Source organism: Neoarius graeffei, chromosome 16, assembly GCF_027579695.1.
Source record: "Neoarius graeffei isolate fNeoGra1 chromosome 16, fNeoGra1.pri, whole genome shotgun sequence".
Classification (NCBI taxonomy): Eukaryota; Metazoa; Chordata; class Actinopteri; order Siluriformes; family Ariidae; genus Neoarius; species Neoarius graeffei.
In genome coordinates this window covers 36,645,049-36,659,341 of record NC_083584.1, presented here as the reverse complement: position 1 = coordinate 36,659,341, position 14,293 = coordinate 36,645,049, and the positions used below count along the sequence as shown (strand labels likewise).

Genomic DNA, 14,293 nt, shown 5'->3' with positions numbered 1-14,293 from the left:
CTCACAACCAACTTTTAGATTTCCTGTCCTAGTTGAGATGATAATTGGAGCACTTGAGCTTACCCAGTACTTGTGTGTGTTCCCATTGTAATCTCTTTCTTCTCCCCACCTATACAAAAACATAGCAATAAAAAGTTAATTTTTTTTCATATTAATATTAAATGTATCCATGTTACCAAGAGTTTGGATATATGACTTTTTTTTTTTTTAATCTCTTGCCAAATGTAATAGCACTAAATAACCGTTTATTTGTATAATGGTACATTTGAATATATTTGATCTCAACTCTCAGATTGAGCCTGAACCTAGTGCCCTTGAAACCAACAAAGACAGGTCTGTTCTCGCAAGAACTAAACATCTCCAGAAAACAGTGCTGCACAGATGCCAAAATTCCAGACCAGGAGTTCTGACTTTGAGGTAGAATTCCCAAACTGGCTTTAGGAAGGATGTGTGTATCACGTCTAAGTGCATCAACAACAACGTTTCTGAGAGGTATGTGTGCCAAGGGTCTTAGAAAAGCTGAGGCCTGCCTGCCTTCGTCCAGCCATCGTAACACGTCTTGTTCTCAGGCAGCGCTGCTTTTCTTTAGATGTTCAAACATCATTTACAGTTGGCTGCAAATGTTTCCAAAGGTCAGTTCAGAATGTTCCCCATTTTATTTCTAGCATGGATCAGAATAGTTGTTCTGACTTATCTGCCTCTGTGGGGGTTCTTGCATATGAGAGTAGAATGCTTGGAATTAATCTGGGAATGAAATCTGGAGAAAAGTCAAATCCTGGTTCATAAAGGCAAACCAGAAATAGAATAAAAACATCAGAACACAGTGTACTACCATAAAGAAAACAGAATAAGAAGACTTGCAAGGGAAAACTATGATGACTTACTATACTGGATAAAGTGCTGCAAAGTACTCTCTGCTCTTTATTGCCCTTGGCCTTGAACAATACCCCGATATAGCATGGTTCTTCCCTACACTGCTGTAGATTTATGCCCGCTCTCTGTTCTATAGAATTAGGATCAGCAGCTCAGACAACACCATTCCACCACACTGAACATCAACAAACTATCTGTAAACTTTCCCAGACCCTCAGCTTAACAAAACACAACATGGCAGGATCTACCCCATAAAAGCATTCTTCTTGTCCCTATTCCCCAAATCCATAGGCCTTGAGTCCCATTCATCAAAAGAATGGCAAAGTCAGCGAATGATACCGAGAGGAGAAAAGCCAGGGTTCAGACATCCGCTCATGCGCCATGAATATCACCACTGGAGCATGTCACAAAGTGGTTATCCCAGCTTCCAGGTCCAGTGAAATCAAACACAATCTGATGACATTTTAATAGTTAATCACTTATTGATACGCAGTATAGCGGACATTGCAAAATTACTATGGCTGCATTTAGGCTTGTTTATAAGATGGGAAATGACCAGCGGTGGGTTTCTCAAAAGCCTTTTAATGTTAAGAGCATCTTAACTAGGAGAGTGAGTGTTCATTGTGCTGCTCACTCTACCATTTAATGATGATCTTTGTGTTACGATGCTTTTGGGAAACTCGGCACAGTTTGTTTTTGTAGATACTCATGAGCGTCATGTCCTAGTGTCGTCCTAGAAGAATGCCTATTCGTTGCTTCTGTAATTAACCCGAAAACACTGCAGGGGGGTTGAAAAAGATATTTATGTCATCTCGGAGTGATGAGATGACATGACATGTCCTTGCCCTCATGATGTGTTTACACCACCTTCACTTAAGGCACTGCCTCAAACCCACCCCACTCAGCCGACCACGCCCGTTTGAGGCAGTGCCTTAAGTGAAGGTGGTGTAGACACATCATGAGGGCAAGGATACGCCTGAAGAGGCAGAGCTAGTCATCAGAATGTTGTCTGCATTTTTGTGGTAATGAGGAGCATGTCTAGATGTTGGCGGCGCTCTGAAGGCTTGACTTTTATCTCTATTCTTCACAAAAAAAACCCATAATTATCTTGGATATCTGTTTTATCAGCTGGACGTTTTGCTTTAAACCAAAGCAAGACAGAACTAAAATAATACAACGCTTTTTTATCTAATCCTGCTGGAGCCCTGTTTTGGCCTTAACCAGGTGTGTTCAGATCCTCCTGCTTGCTTCCGCCGCATGAAGGGAAAGGTCGCTTAGTGCTTGAGTGCTGTGGGCAAGGGCACTTCTTACCCTGTGATCCTCACGGAGTGTGTGCCGTGTTTGCGATACTGCGGTGCTTTGTGTACGTTCACGTCAGTGTGCCGGTAGATTCCACTCTTGTACACAAAGAAGTCCTCGTGCACTTCCAGGATGGCTGCAAAGGAAAAACAAGGCAGCAGACACGCCCATTACGTAAAACATGGCCACGTCAGGGTGTGTTCTTATAGAATAGCTTTTCAGTCGTGAGTCTATTTATAGCGGTGTCTTGCTGAAACGTCACTCCTCCACTTATAGCTGACCTTTGAAACTGCAGCCAAAATTCAGGATTTGGGTTTTGTTTTTTTAAACTTGATTGGCCTTTGATATATATATATATATATATATATATATATATATATATATATATATATATATATATATATACACTACAATAGAAAATAAATGCTAAACAGTTGCAAGTGCATTCACTTGGCTATTCAGGCTTAATGAAGCCATGGCCTAATGGTTAAAGAAGCAGCTTTGGGACCAAAAGGTTGCCAGTTTGATTCCCTGACTAGCAGGAATGGCTGAAGTGTCCTTGAGCAAGGCACCCAACCCCCAACTGCTCTGGGTGTGTTGTACGTCGCTCTGGATAAGAGCGTCTGCTAAATGCCTGTAATATAATAAAGTCTGTTGAGAAATCATGCTGCGTGAAAACTCTCTGTGAAACCAGCCACTAAGAAATACAGTGTTTATACACATACTATAGCAGCAGAACGTGAAACGTGCCATCCACCTTGTTTTTTGATATTAAGCCAGAGAAGGGAAAAAAAAACCAGAGCAAAAAAGTGGCCCAAGGCCAAAATTCCCTCCTGTGTGAAACAATACAACAGAAGACTGGCACAGACTCAAAGTTACCTCTGTATAACTCATGCACTCGCTCTTATTACTATATGGTTCTGAGTATTTGTGCTCATAAATCAAGAAATAAGAGCATTTCTGGAATACCGGGTGCTAATAAGTGCACGGTACAGCTCCACCTTTATCGTTTCTTACAATCCCACACCTATATCCCATACCTTGCACAGGCCCGTTATCCATGATCTCCTTCATTATCTCCTTCTCCTGTGAGTGAAATAGAACAGAGTTCACGGCATTGATAAACTGGTAGACTATAGAGTTCCCAACTGGGTTGAGTTAAGTAAGGAATAAAAAAAACCTGATGTACATGCAGTCACAAAAAAATACACAGAAATAAAAATCTACAACAGGGTGGTGCTGCTTTTAATGACCACTAATTTCTGTGCAACTTGGTTAAATCTAGTACATGGAGTTTTATATATCTGTGACGAATCTCAGTCATCCAGGTACATAGTAATCTGTGGTTGGTTGAAGAGAGCAACTGGACTTGCTTGAAGATTCTTGAAAACGTTTCGCCTCTCATCCGAAAGGCTTCCTCAGTTCTGTCTGTCTAATAGGGAGTATCCAGTATTTATCCGCTCATGGATCATCATAGAATCCGAATCAGAATGCTGATGGCTGCATTGTAGGTGGCTGATAAAAGACGTCATAGACACCCACCTCTGTTCAATGATGGTCGTTCCAGGTTGACAAAAAAAAACCTGGAATGACAGATTCGTCACAGATATGTTTCTACGCACTTTGGGATGAAATCCCTATGAGAGGACTTCCAGAAAACTGGCAGACATCTTAGCCAGAGAGGATCGTTCATTTTTGTCAACCTGGAACGACCATCACTGAACAGAGGTGGGTGTCTATGACATCTTTTATCAGCCACCTACAATGCAGCCATCAGCATTCTGATTCGGATTCTATGATGATCCATGAGAGGATAAATACTTGATACTCCCTATTAGACAGACAGAACTGAGGATGCCTTTCGGACGAGAGGCGAAACGTCTTCAAGAATCTTCAAGCAAGTCCAGTTGCTCTCTTCTACCAACCACAGAGTACACGGAGTTATTATTGCTATTTCTGCTAAAGGAAATGGCCAGATTGAAAAAACCAAGCATGTGAGGCAGACTATGTCTAGTATGTCATATGTAAACCAACTTATTCGATAAGGTTAGGGAGTGTGTTCTGGGTTTACCGCATGTGAGGATATTGCATGCTCGGAGAGTGTGTTTTCTTACATTTGAGGACAGTCTGTATGGTGGAGTGGATTGGTAGATTTCATTGTGGTAGTTGTGGCTGTTGGGACAGCGGGCTGTGGCCTGTCTCTTCCCTCGGCCCACTGAGCGACTCTGCATCATACAGCGGCTCACTTCAGCAGGGGTCTGCTGGGGCGGATTAAACGGATAACACTCCTCCGTCACCACCCTGAGCCAGAGGATTAGAAAGTGAAGCAATAAGAAAACACCCTAGGTACAGCAGTAATTAGAGATGAATGGTACTCCCAGCCATGGATTTTATTTAATTTTTTTCCCCCTTCCTCCAAAAGTATTTACCCTCTTCTCCTCATGTACCACCATGCCCCGTCAATGCGTCCTCCAGCACAGCCGCCTTGGTTACGTGTGTCACAGGAAATCAGATTCTGGGCTGACAGTTGAGGGGTCATGTGTCCCATGGACTGAATGGCGATTCGGTCTGATGCTACAGCTGAGGAGATGAAATGAGATGAGAAGAGCGAAGTAAAGCCTGTAAGGTTGTGTGAGCATGTAGATATCCAGTGCATGTCCTGTAACTCACCTGCTGTGGAGAAGGCCCATGACGCAGCACAGTTGCCTTGGTCCAAGGGCTCATGGATTTTTCCTGGCCACTTCTCAGCAGCATTGAAATAACTGGGCAGATGTTCATCGTTATCCATGTTCATCTAAGATATATATGAATGAGCTGTTAGCAAAGGTTGCAACAAAAATCAATGCAAGGCACTTTAAACTTTATACATTTTTAATGAGTCTAAAATAGGTGCTGCGATGATTTATATTAACAGATGCTGTTTTCTTTATAAAGACTAAAAGCTTTCCTGTTGTTTAATGACTTTTCTTTGTGGAATGGCCACGTCAAACATTTTATAACAGCCAGAACCTGTCAGCAGGTCCACATGCAACTACAAGTCTTTTCTATTAGCTTCTCTGTATGGCCTGAATAATATGCTTGAAGGTGGAAAAAAGTACATTATAATATGCATGTTTTACATGGCGAAGAATTCTAACAGCCAGATTTTCACTGTCGAGTGCAGTACAGGGAATTACAATAATAAAAGTATGATCGACAGGAAGCATGGCCAATACTCGCTGTGAGAACATTGTAGTCTGGATCAACATAGAAGGTTTTGCAAGTTTAAACAAGGTTTTATGGTAACTACGAGGAGCATATTTTAGTTAAAATGTAGACACTGGAAAATTATACATGCACAGTTTCTTATTAATCTTTTTCCTAGAATAGAAAGATTATTTTGGTTATGTTTCTCATTATCTCTAGCCACCTTATCCTGTTCTACAGGGTCGCAGGCAAGCTGGAGCCTATCCCAGCTGACTACGGGCGAAAGGCAGGGTACACCCTGGACAAGTCGCCAGGTCATCACAGGGCTGACACATAGACAACCATTCACACTCACATTCACACCTACGGTCAATTTAGAGTCACCAGTTAACCTAACCTGCATGTCTTTGGACTGTGGGGGAAACCGGAGCACCCGGAGGAAACCCACGCGGACAACATGCAAACTCCACACAGAAAGGCCCTCGCCGGCCACGGGGCTCGAACCCGGACCTTCTTGCTGTGAGGAGACGGCGCTAACCACTATGCCACTGTGCCGCCCGGTGGTTGTTTGTTCAACAAAAACAGTTTTGGGTTTTTTTTGCAAATTATATAAAAATATACACCATAACACACGTTTCAGTTCAGTCATTTACAATAATAACAGTCAGCTGATTAAAGCTAGACGGCCTTTTGATTTCATAAAATCAGTGAAATTTAGTTCTTTCTGAAATTTGGTCATTGTGATGCATGTTTATTTCTGTAATATCTCAAAAACCCCAGGCCATTCTGCGGCTGGGAAGTTATGTAATTTGAGGGGATTCCTGAGCAAATAACATGCATGAAATCTCTCGCTTCATGCAGTCAAGCAGACAAAGTCTGTGCGCGCATGTGCAGGTTTACCACCACCTTTTGGGTTTTACAGCAGCTGGCATCCACACTGTTGCATTACTGCCATCTACAGTCATGTCTACCTTTGACCGTGCACTGACAGTTCCGTCATTCTGTCGCTAAATGAACAGCTGATCACACCGAGGTGCTCGCTGACCGCCGATATTTATTAGTTTGGTCCTGCGTTTCCTTTCCTTCGCAAAATAACGTCTTTTCTTCTCGCTTTCCGTCACTGCAGTCGGTCTTTCACGTTTCGTTTGCACATTCACGTCCTCCATTTTTCTCTCCTGTTTCAAATTTGTACCCCACAATGCCTTGCGTGAATGGGGAAAGCCCACCACGTCATGCATGACATAGTATCTTGAATGGTGAAGCAGGAAAAAAATAGTGGAGAATTTAGGACCATGTAGCCTTAAATTCATTAATTGTTGTATTAAAAATAACCTAATAAAATTGGAAGTCTGGTGGATGACCAAATTGGTTGGAAGAAATCTCATCTCATTTAAAAACTAGCTGATTAATGATGTGTACATTCTGCACTGTGATATTTTAACTCTGACACATTTCTGTAATGTAGACCTCGTTGAAACTTTGATCCTGGTTATGGCCCTGAGAGTACATATAAGAGCACTAACAACCTCTTACATGAACTTTTACAGTGTACCAGTGAACCTCAGCTATTGGAAGCCTTAATGAAATCTCATGTAAAATGCAGTATTGTGTAAATATAGTGTCAGAAACTGTGACAGTGTTAGCTGCTTCTCACTCATTGTGTGAATATTTGCAATGTCATAAGTTGAAATCTATCCGTTTGAGACTATGTTCTCGTTTCCTGGGTGGGTGGTGTTAATAATTAATGCTGTGTTATGTAAAGAAGTTCTTCTAACCTGAAACTATCCAGCTGTCTCAGGTCAGGTCACTGAGTAACTAAATGAGAGAGGCATCGATATGAAGCGGCTGTGGAGTTAGCTTTAGAAACTGCTGGACTTTGCTACTCTCCTTTGGAAACGTTTGGAACAGTTACACATTCCTGCTCGCCCGCATTCCTTTTGTTAATATCTTAATGATTCAAGCTGACGTTTATTGGATGTAAACTTCACCTGTAAAGTCCAGTTGAAGAAAAGCGTCATACTGGTTGAGGTTAGAGATGTGTAAAATGTGTGTGGTTTTCCTTGTGTGTGAGTAGTATGAGTGTCGATCCTGAGTGTGTGCACAGAGCAGATTGAGAGCTTTATGAATGGATGTGCAGAAACACACTGCAGGTGGAGACATGTTGGAGCAGAGGGGTGGGAAGACGTTTTGTAGTGTCTGGGCAAGCTATTGCGTTTTCCCTCTCATCTTGTTCCAATTCATTTCCCTTCTTGTCTGGTGCATTCTCTCTCTCTCTCATGGAGAATGCGCAGGCTGCTCTAGCAGGAGACCGAAGGCCTCATTTAGTGTGATCAAAACAGCCGGAGGCAAGATAAGGAAGCACCTAATCAACCATACCGTTAAAGCTCTCTTACATTCTCTAGCAGATGAGATAAGTCACTAAAGCAGAGATCTAACAAATGTAGAAATCACGGATGGATGTTTTTACATCGTTCTGAATGATTTCCACTGAGCATTCTACATTACTCTAATTACTGGGGGTAAAGGCTTAACCTGATGCGCCTCAGGTATTCGAGAGGCCAGGCAGGCATTTCAAGGACCCGTGACTTTTCAATTTATTTCATTTCATGCTATTTTTCTTCCAGTTTATTCACACCCACTAGCTGCTGTTTTCCTACCGAACTGGAAGGATAGAGAGGCTGAAGGCTAACACATGCCTCCTCTGAGACACCGAAAAACCCTACAGCATCTTTTTAAACTGCTGCTCGTGCAACATTATCACTCTTACTGCTGTACATGAGCTACAGAGGTCAATGTTTGGCGAGACAAAAAAAAAAAAATGGGAATAGCATCCTTCCTGTTTAAAGGACAGAGCTGATTGACAGCATGTTATGTCACCAGTTATGTCCTCTTGGACCTGAACCATCAAAGGTCATGTCAGGAATGAAACTGATATCCTGATGATATACTAACACTTTGAACAGACTAGTTTTTTTTTTAACTGCTCGGGGAAAATCTCATCTCATTATCTGTAGCCGCTTTATCCTGTCCTACAGGGTCGCAGGCGAGCTGGAGCCTATCCCAGCTGACTACGGGCGAAAGGCGGGGTACACCCTGGACAAGTCGCCAGGTCATCACAGGGCTGACACATAGACACAGACAACCATTCACACTCACATTCACACCTACGGTCAATTTAGAGTCACCAGTTAACACATTGAAAGGAGTACTCTACAATGCAGAATGTAATATAAACCGTATATCAGCCAGAAAGTGAAAAAAGATTGAGTAATCATGAGTGACAATTAGTTTGATGCAAATTTCATTCCTACGTATTCATCTCAAGACTGATATTTTTGAGTTTCACTTTGTTTTTTTGGATAACTGAAAACAGGAAGAGTTTCCTTTGCTCCTCTTCTTGAACAGACTGCACTTTGCAGTCTGTTCAAATACCCCAACTTCATCATGCAAGATGAAGTAAATCATCTTTTTAATGCGACGGTTCTCCCGAAAATATTCTATGGCCTTCCAGTTTACGCCGTTAGTGTTTCAGATCTTACTGTTGTCCAATGCTTTTTAAAAAGATGCTATAAGAGACGTTATGCATCAACTAGTTTGAACATCTTGGAGCTTTTGGAGAAGTGTGACCGCTGCCTTTTTAATAAAATCTAAAATAGAGACCATCCTTTTCATAGCTTCCTCGCTACTTAGAATCATCTGAGTACGTTAGAAATAGAACCTGTATAAGACCCAAGATAAACACAATGTTTTAAGGATAGGTTTTTTGTTTGTTTGTTTAAATAGGTTAATATATCTCCATCCATGGGCGGCACGGTGGTGTAGTGGTTAGCGCTGTCGCCTCACAGCAAGAAGGTCCGGGTTCGAGCCCCATGGCCGGCAAGGGCCTTTCTGTGCGGAGTTTGCATGTTCTCCCCGTGTCCGCGTGGGTTTCCTCCGGGTGCTCCGGTTTCCCCCACAGTCCAAAGACATGCAGGTTAGGTTAACTGGTGACTCTAAATTGAGAGTAGGTGTGAATGTGAATGGTTGTCTGTGTCTGTGTCAGCCCTGTGATGACCTGGCGACTTGTCCAGGGTGTACCCCGCCCTTCGCCCGTAGTCAGCTGGGATAGGCTCCAGCTTGCCTGCGACCCTGTGGAACAGGATAAAGCGGCTACAGATAATGAGATGAGATCTCCATCCATCCATCCATCATCTATAGCCACTTATCCTGTCCTACAGGGTTGCAGGCAAGCTGGAGCCTATCCCAGCTGACTACAAGCGAGAGGTGGGGTACACCCTGGACAAGTCGCCAGGTCATCACAGGGCTGACACACCAGGGCTTTACATTAGCACCTGCCCACCCGCCAAATGCGGGTAAAATTCTGCTTCGGCGGGTAATGACTTTAGTCTCACTACCCACTTTGGCAGGTGGTTTATTCTGTGGTATGACAAAATATATTTTAATTGTAGTTTTCTCTGAAGGCATCTGATATAATAAACGCACTGCAATGTAATATTAAGCGCCTACAACTCCCATGAGCACCTGCATAAACATTCTGACAACATGTTAGAATAGTTTAGAACGTTCGTTAACGTCTCAGATAAAATCAATGATACGGTAACCTGTGGTTAATGAACGAAGCAACAAAGATGCTGACGACTGACAAGCGCACTATGTGGCGGCACATAGCTGCAGTTTCAAACCCTGCTGCTCAGGGGAAAAGGGGCAGAGATGATCAGGGCCCGAGCAGCATTTTAAAATCACCTAGGTCCGTGATGCGCAAAGCGCGTGCCGAAAAATTTCTGCCATATTTAAATGAGAGGGTGAATTACACGCCACACGAGATCTATTCCTGAAATTACTTTTAATGGTGTTTGAACTGAATATCATGAGTTTTGAAAAAAAAAATCATGTATGTGGCAAGAGTAAGAATAATTTAAGCTTGTTTAATGGTTTGATCTGGCCCAAGCAATGAGGACAAAAGATACCCTAACCATGTAGCCTATGGAACTAAGATACATTCACAATCTGGCATCCATTACACCGACACAAAAAAAAAATATGGAAAAAATCAGTATACACCACCATGTTTTAGGCAAAGTTATCCAAGGCAAACATAAGCTGAAACCTTCCACTCTATTGCTTTGGCTTATCGAATGATTTATTTTTAAAATCACAAACAAGGTAGGCTACAAACTGCGCTGCTTCGAAAATGTAAATTTAACAGCTTCATGAAAGTGCACTGATGGCTACCATGGAAACCCCGTGTCTCCTGCACTGCGTTCCTCCCCGAGTCACGCACTCATTCGCTTTTGAGTTCTTGGTCTCAGAGCCACGTGCACAAAACAGACACAGAAGACAGAATCAACGTTTAACATAATTAACAATGCACTTTTTACGGAGATGTTCTAATGTTATTCTTTATTTTTTTTTTATCCAGTTGAATATTTAGTGTACAAATGTATTTTCAGCTCTTAAAAATGACCGAGGTCTGGACCTCGGGGGCCTCATAGCTGGCTACTGCCATGGAGATGAACAAGACGCTAATAGGAAGATAAGACAGTTCAATGACATGGAAGTTCGGGAGAGATGGGCTAGTTCATAGCAAAACCGAAAGTGCTATGTACTGTGAAGACTGTAGAAAGTCTGGTAAAGACAGGCACCAGTGGGGGCGTTGTGGATAAGGTGCCATACCATAAATCTGGGGACCGATTCTGGCCGGGTCAGGTTCGATTCCGGCCCGAGGTCATTTCCCGCTCCCCCCCCCATCTCTCTCTCCCACTCATTTCCTGTCTCTACACTGTCCTATCCAATAAAGGTGCAAAAAGCCCCAAAAAATCTCTTTTTTTTTTTAAAGACAGGCACCAGTAATTTTAAACTCGAAACTATAAAGGATCACAAAAAGTCAAATGCACACATCGGTACTATAACATCAAAACAGGCGAAGACGGCTGGTTCACTACAGGACAGCATTGCTGTCATGAAGTCGGCTGAGCTGGAGAGGATGGAGCTGCTGTTTAGAAATGTTCACGCGATTGGAAAGAAGTTGATCCCGCCCCAGCTATCAACTTATGGCCTGCTGGAAGCCTCAGGTCACGAAGACCATTTTTCATGGACCATTCAGACTCATCTGATGATGAATGTAATGAGGACATTTAATGTCTCTCTCTACACATGTTCACACACACATATACACACACACACACACTATTAATACATAATACTTGATAATACTTGCATATCAAAAATGTTTTTCAATGATAAATGTTTTGAATTGGACTTTTAATATTAGAATCAGTTCAGTTGTACTGAATATCTCATCTCATCTCATTATCTCTAGCCGCTTTATCCTGTTCTACAGGGTCGCAGGCAAGCTGGAGCCTATCCCAGCTGACTCCGGGTGAAAGGCAGGGTCCACCCTGGACAAGTCGCCAGATCATCACAGGGCTGACACATAGACACAGACAACCATTCACACTCACATTCACACCTACGGTCAATTTAGAGTCACCAGTTAACCTAACCTGCATGTCTTTGGACTGTGGGGGAAACCGGAGCACCCGGAGGAAACCCACGCGGACACGGGGAGAACATGCAAACTCCGCACAGAAAGGCCCTCGCCGGCCACGGGGCTCGAACCCAGGACCTTCTTGCTGTGAGGCGACAGCGCTAACCACTACACCACCGTGCCACCTGTACTGAATATTATTTTTCATATTAAACGATATTTCATATTGTAAGGGGCTTGAATTTGAGTTAAATAAAAAGAATACTCTGTTTATATTTTTGTCTGAACTGGTTGCATGTTTTCATATAGGGAGCTCCCTTAACAGCACTGAATACTTGAGTGCTACTGTAGAGATACATTATACGCTGCCATTCATAATTAAATCTAGATCTTCCGAACTTTAACGTATCATGGTGAAGAAAAAACTGCGATTTCCTGGCAACAAAATTGTGGCTAGTGAAAAGACTGAGTGGCTAGTGACTCAGGAAAACCACTAGCCACAGTGGCCGGTGAGCAAAAAAGTTAATGTAAAGCCCTGCGACACAGACAAACAACCATTCACACTCACACCTACGGTCAATTTAGAGCCACCAGTTAACCTAACCTGCATGTCTTTGAACTGTGGGGGAAACCGGAGCACCCGGAGGAAACCCACGCGGACACGGGGAGAACATGCAAACTCCGCACAGAAAGGCCCTCGCCGGCCGCGAACCCAGGACCTTCTTGCTGTGAGGCGATGGTGCTAACCACCGTGCCACCCTATTTATATATATATGAGTAGTATTTTTCATAATTGTAAATGTGTATTACCTTTTTTAAAAAAACCTAATTTAACTTGTAACATCTGACGTACTTTTATTCAATGAAATAGACGTTCGACCCCTGAAGGTACGTTACCCCCATTTGAGAAGCAGTGAACCACTCTGTCACCCAAGGCTTCCGTTGTTAAATCCACGGATACTCCAAATACAATGGAAGTGATAAGGAATGCAAATATTTTATCAGTTGGATAAAAGGATGTAATATTTTCATAAAATCCGTTCCATATTCCTGCACTAAATTGCAGATTAAATCCAATCAGTTCTCATCCCATTGATCAGTGAGAAGCCATGCCCTGAGAAACTCTTTGAGCTCTAGACTAGCGCGGCGCTGTGTATAGTGTGTCTACATACACTACTCACCTGAATCTCATTCATGCTCATGATGGCTCGGGAAGGCCGCTGCGTGCCCAGACGGTAATGCAAACCCTCATCCAGACTCATACCCCAGAACTGACTGTAGTTAGCTGCCTTCCAGCTAAAGTGGACAAGACACAAGCGATCTATTAAGTATGAGCTCGATAGAAGGAAAGTTTTTTGGATGCAGATTAAATGTGAACTCTTTATTGTGTGTGGCATTGGATGAAAGGTGGATTCAGCGAGTGCATGGCTCTTACCCATAGTTTCCCCAGTTCACTGCCTGGATCATGTCTTGTTCTATCAGGCAGGCGTGCTGCTCACACACCCACTGGCCAGTCACGCTACACGTACTAAAGAGAGAGACACAAGGACAGGGGTATCTTACAGTCTCGGTCATTCCTTTACAAATTTAGGCAATTATTTTAATTCATGCAGGCCCTGTTTAAAACACACAGAGAATAAAAGCTCATAGAAATAAAAGTAAATACTTGGTGGAATTCCCCTTATAGAGACAAATCAAGGCGAAAGATAACACATAGCTGCCTTGAAGAGAGGGAGAAAGGGGTGGACGATGGCCAAGACTGAAATGGTAAACCTTTTATGGCTGTAGTGCTCAAATAAATCCCCATTTTTAGGCAGTGTGTGAGAGATGGGGGCAGCACACTCAAGTGTGGTACTTGTAGGAACTTTTGAATGCGAAGAAGAATATTTCTCATCATCTGACAACATAATTTTTTTTCCCATGAAGAAATGTCTTTCCAGAGAAACTTATTTCCAAAAAGTCAAATGGTTATGACCTTTTAATAACTCTGAAAGTAAATCTAAAATATTACTCCAGCATGTACATTTAAAGTCTTGGGGTTAGCAAAATATTTATTCAAAGTTTACAACCCTGTCAAAGCCAAATTAGCCATACAGGACACTACACATTCAAGCCAATCTTTAAAAAGAAAAACACCACCCACCAACAACTGGTCACTTCCAGGAATGCTTACTCAATTTGATTTAGGGGGAAGCACACAGGTTCCTGACCTGTGTTTGTTTGCTGGTGCCAATTTCAGCACGGACACATTCACACACAAACGTGTTAAAGCAGTTGGCCAGCAGTTAAAGCAGTGTGTGAGACGTCAGGTGACCTCGTGTCAATAAAAAGCCCCTGTTGCACATTCCTCTCAGTTCACCATAACTGTTCAATTCAGGATCCTGACCCATGTGTGGAGTGCAGTGTACACATTTCTTATACTGTACTTGTATTCCACTGACCAATCTC

The 14,293-nt window shown here is 42.7% G+C and overlaps 1 protein-coding gene across 1 annotated transcript in view; it reads right to left on the bottom strand.

Annotated features, from left to right (window-relative positions):
- The window catches only part of tinagl1 (tubulointerstitial nephritis antigen-like 1), a 44,838-nt gene that overhangs the window by 3,585 nt on the left and 26,960 nt on the right, over positions 1–14,293 (bottom strand). Inside the window, exons 4-11 of the mRNA XM_060942858.1 lie at positions 13,281–13,373; positions 13,027–13,141; positions 4,843–4,966; positions 4,602–4,752; positions 4,287–4,473; positions 3,213–3,258; positions 2,185–2,308; positions 64–109 (exon numbers count right to left, since the gene is read on the bottom strand). Of these exons, the coding sequence (XP_060798841.1) occupies positions 64–109; positions 2,185–2,308; positions 3,213–3,258; positions 4,287–4,473; positions 4,602–4,752; positions 4,843–4,966; positions 13,027–13,141; positions 13,281–13,373 (886 nt within the window). The remainder of the gene's footprint in view (positions 1–63; positions 110–2,184; positions 2,309–3,212; positions 3,259–4,286; positions 4,474–4,601; positions 4,753–4,842; positions 4,967–13,026; positions 13,142–13,280; positions 13,374–14,293) is intronic.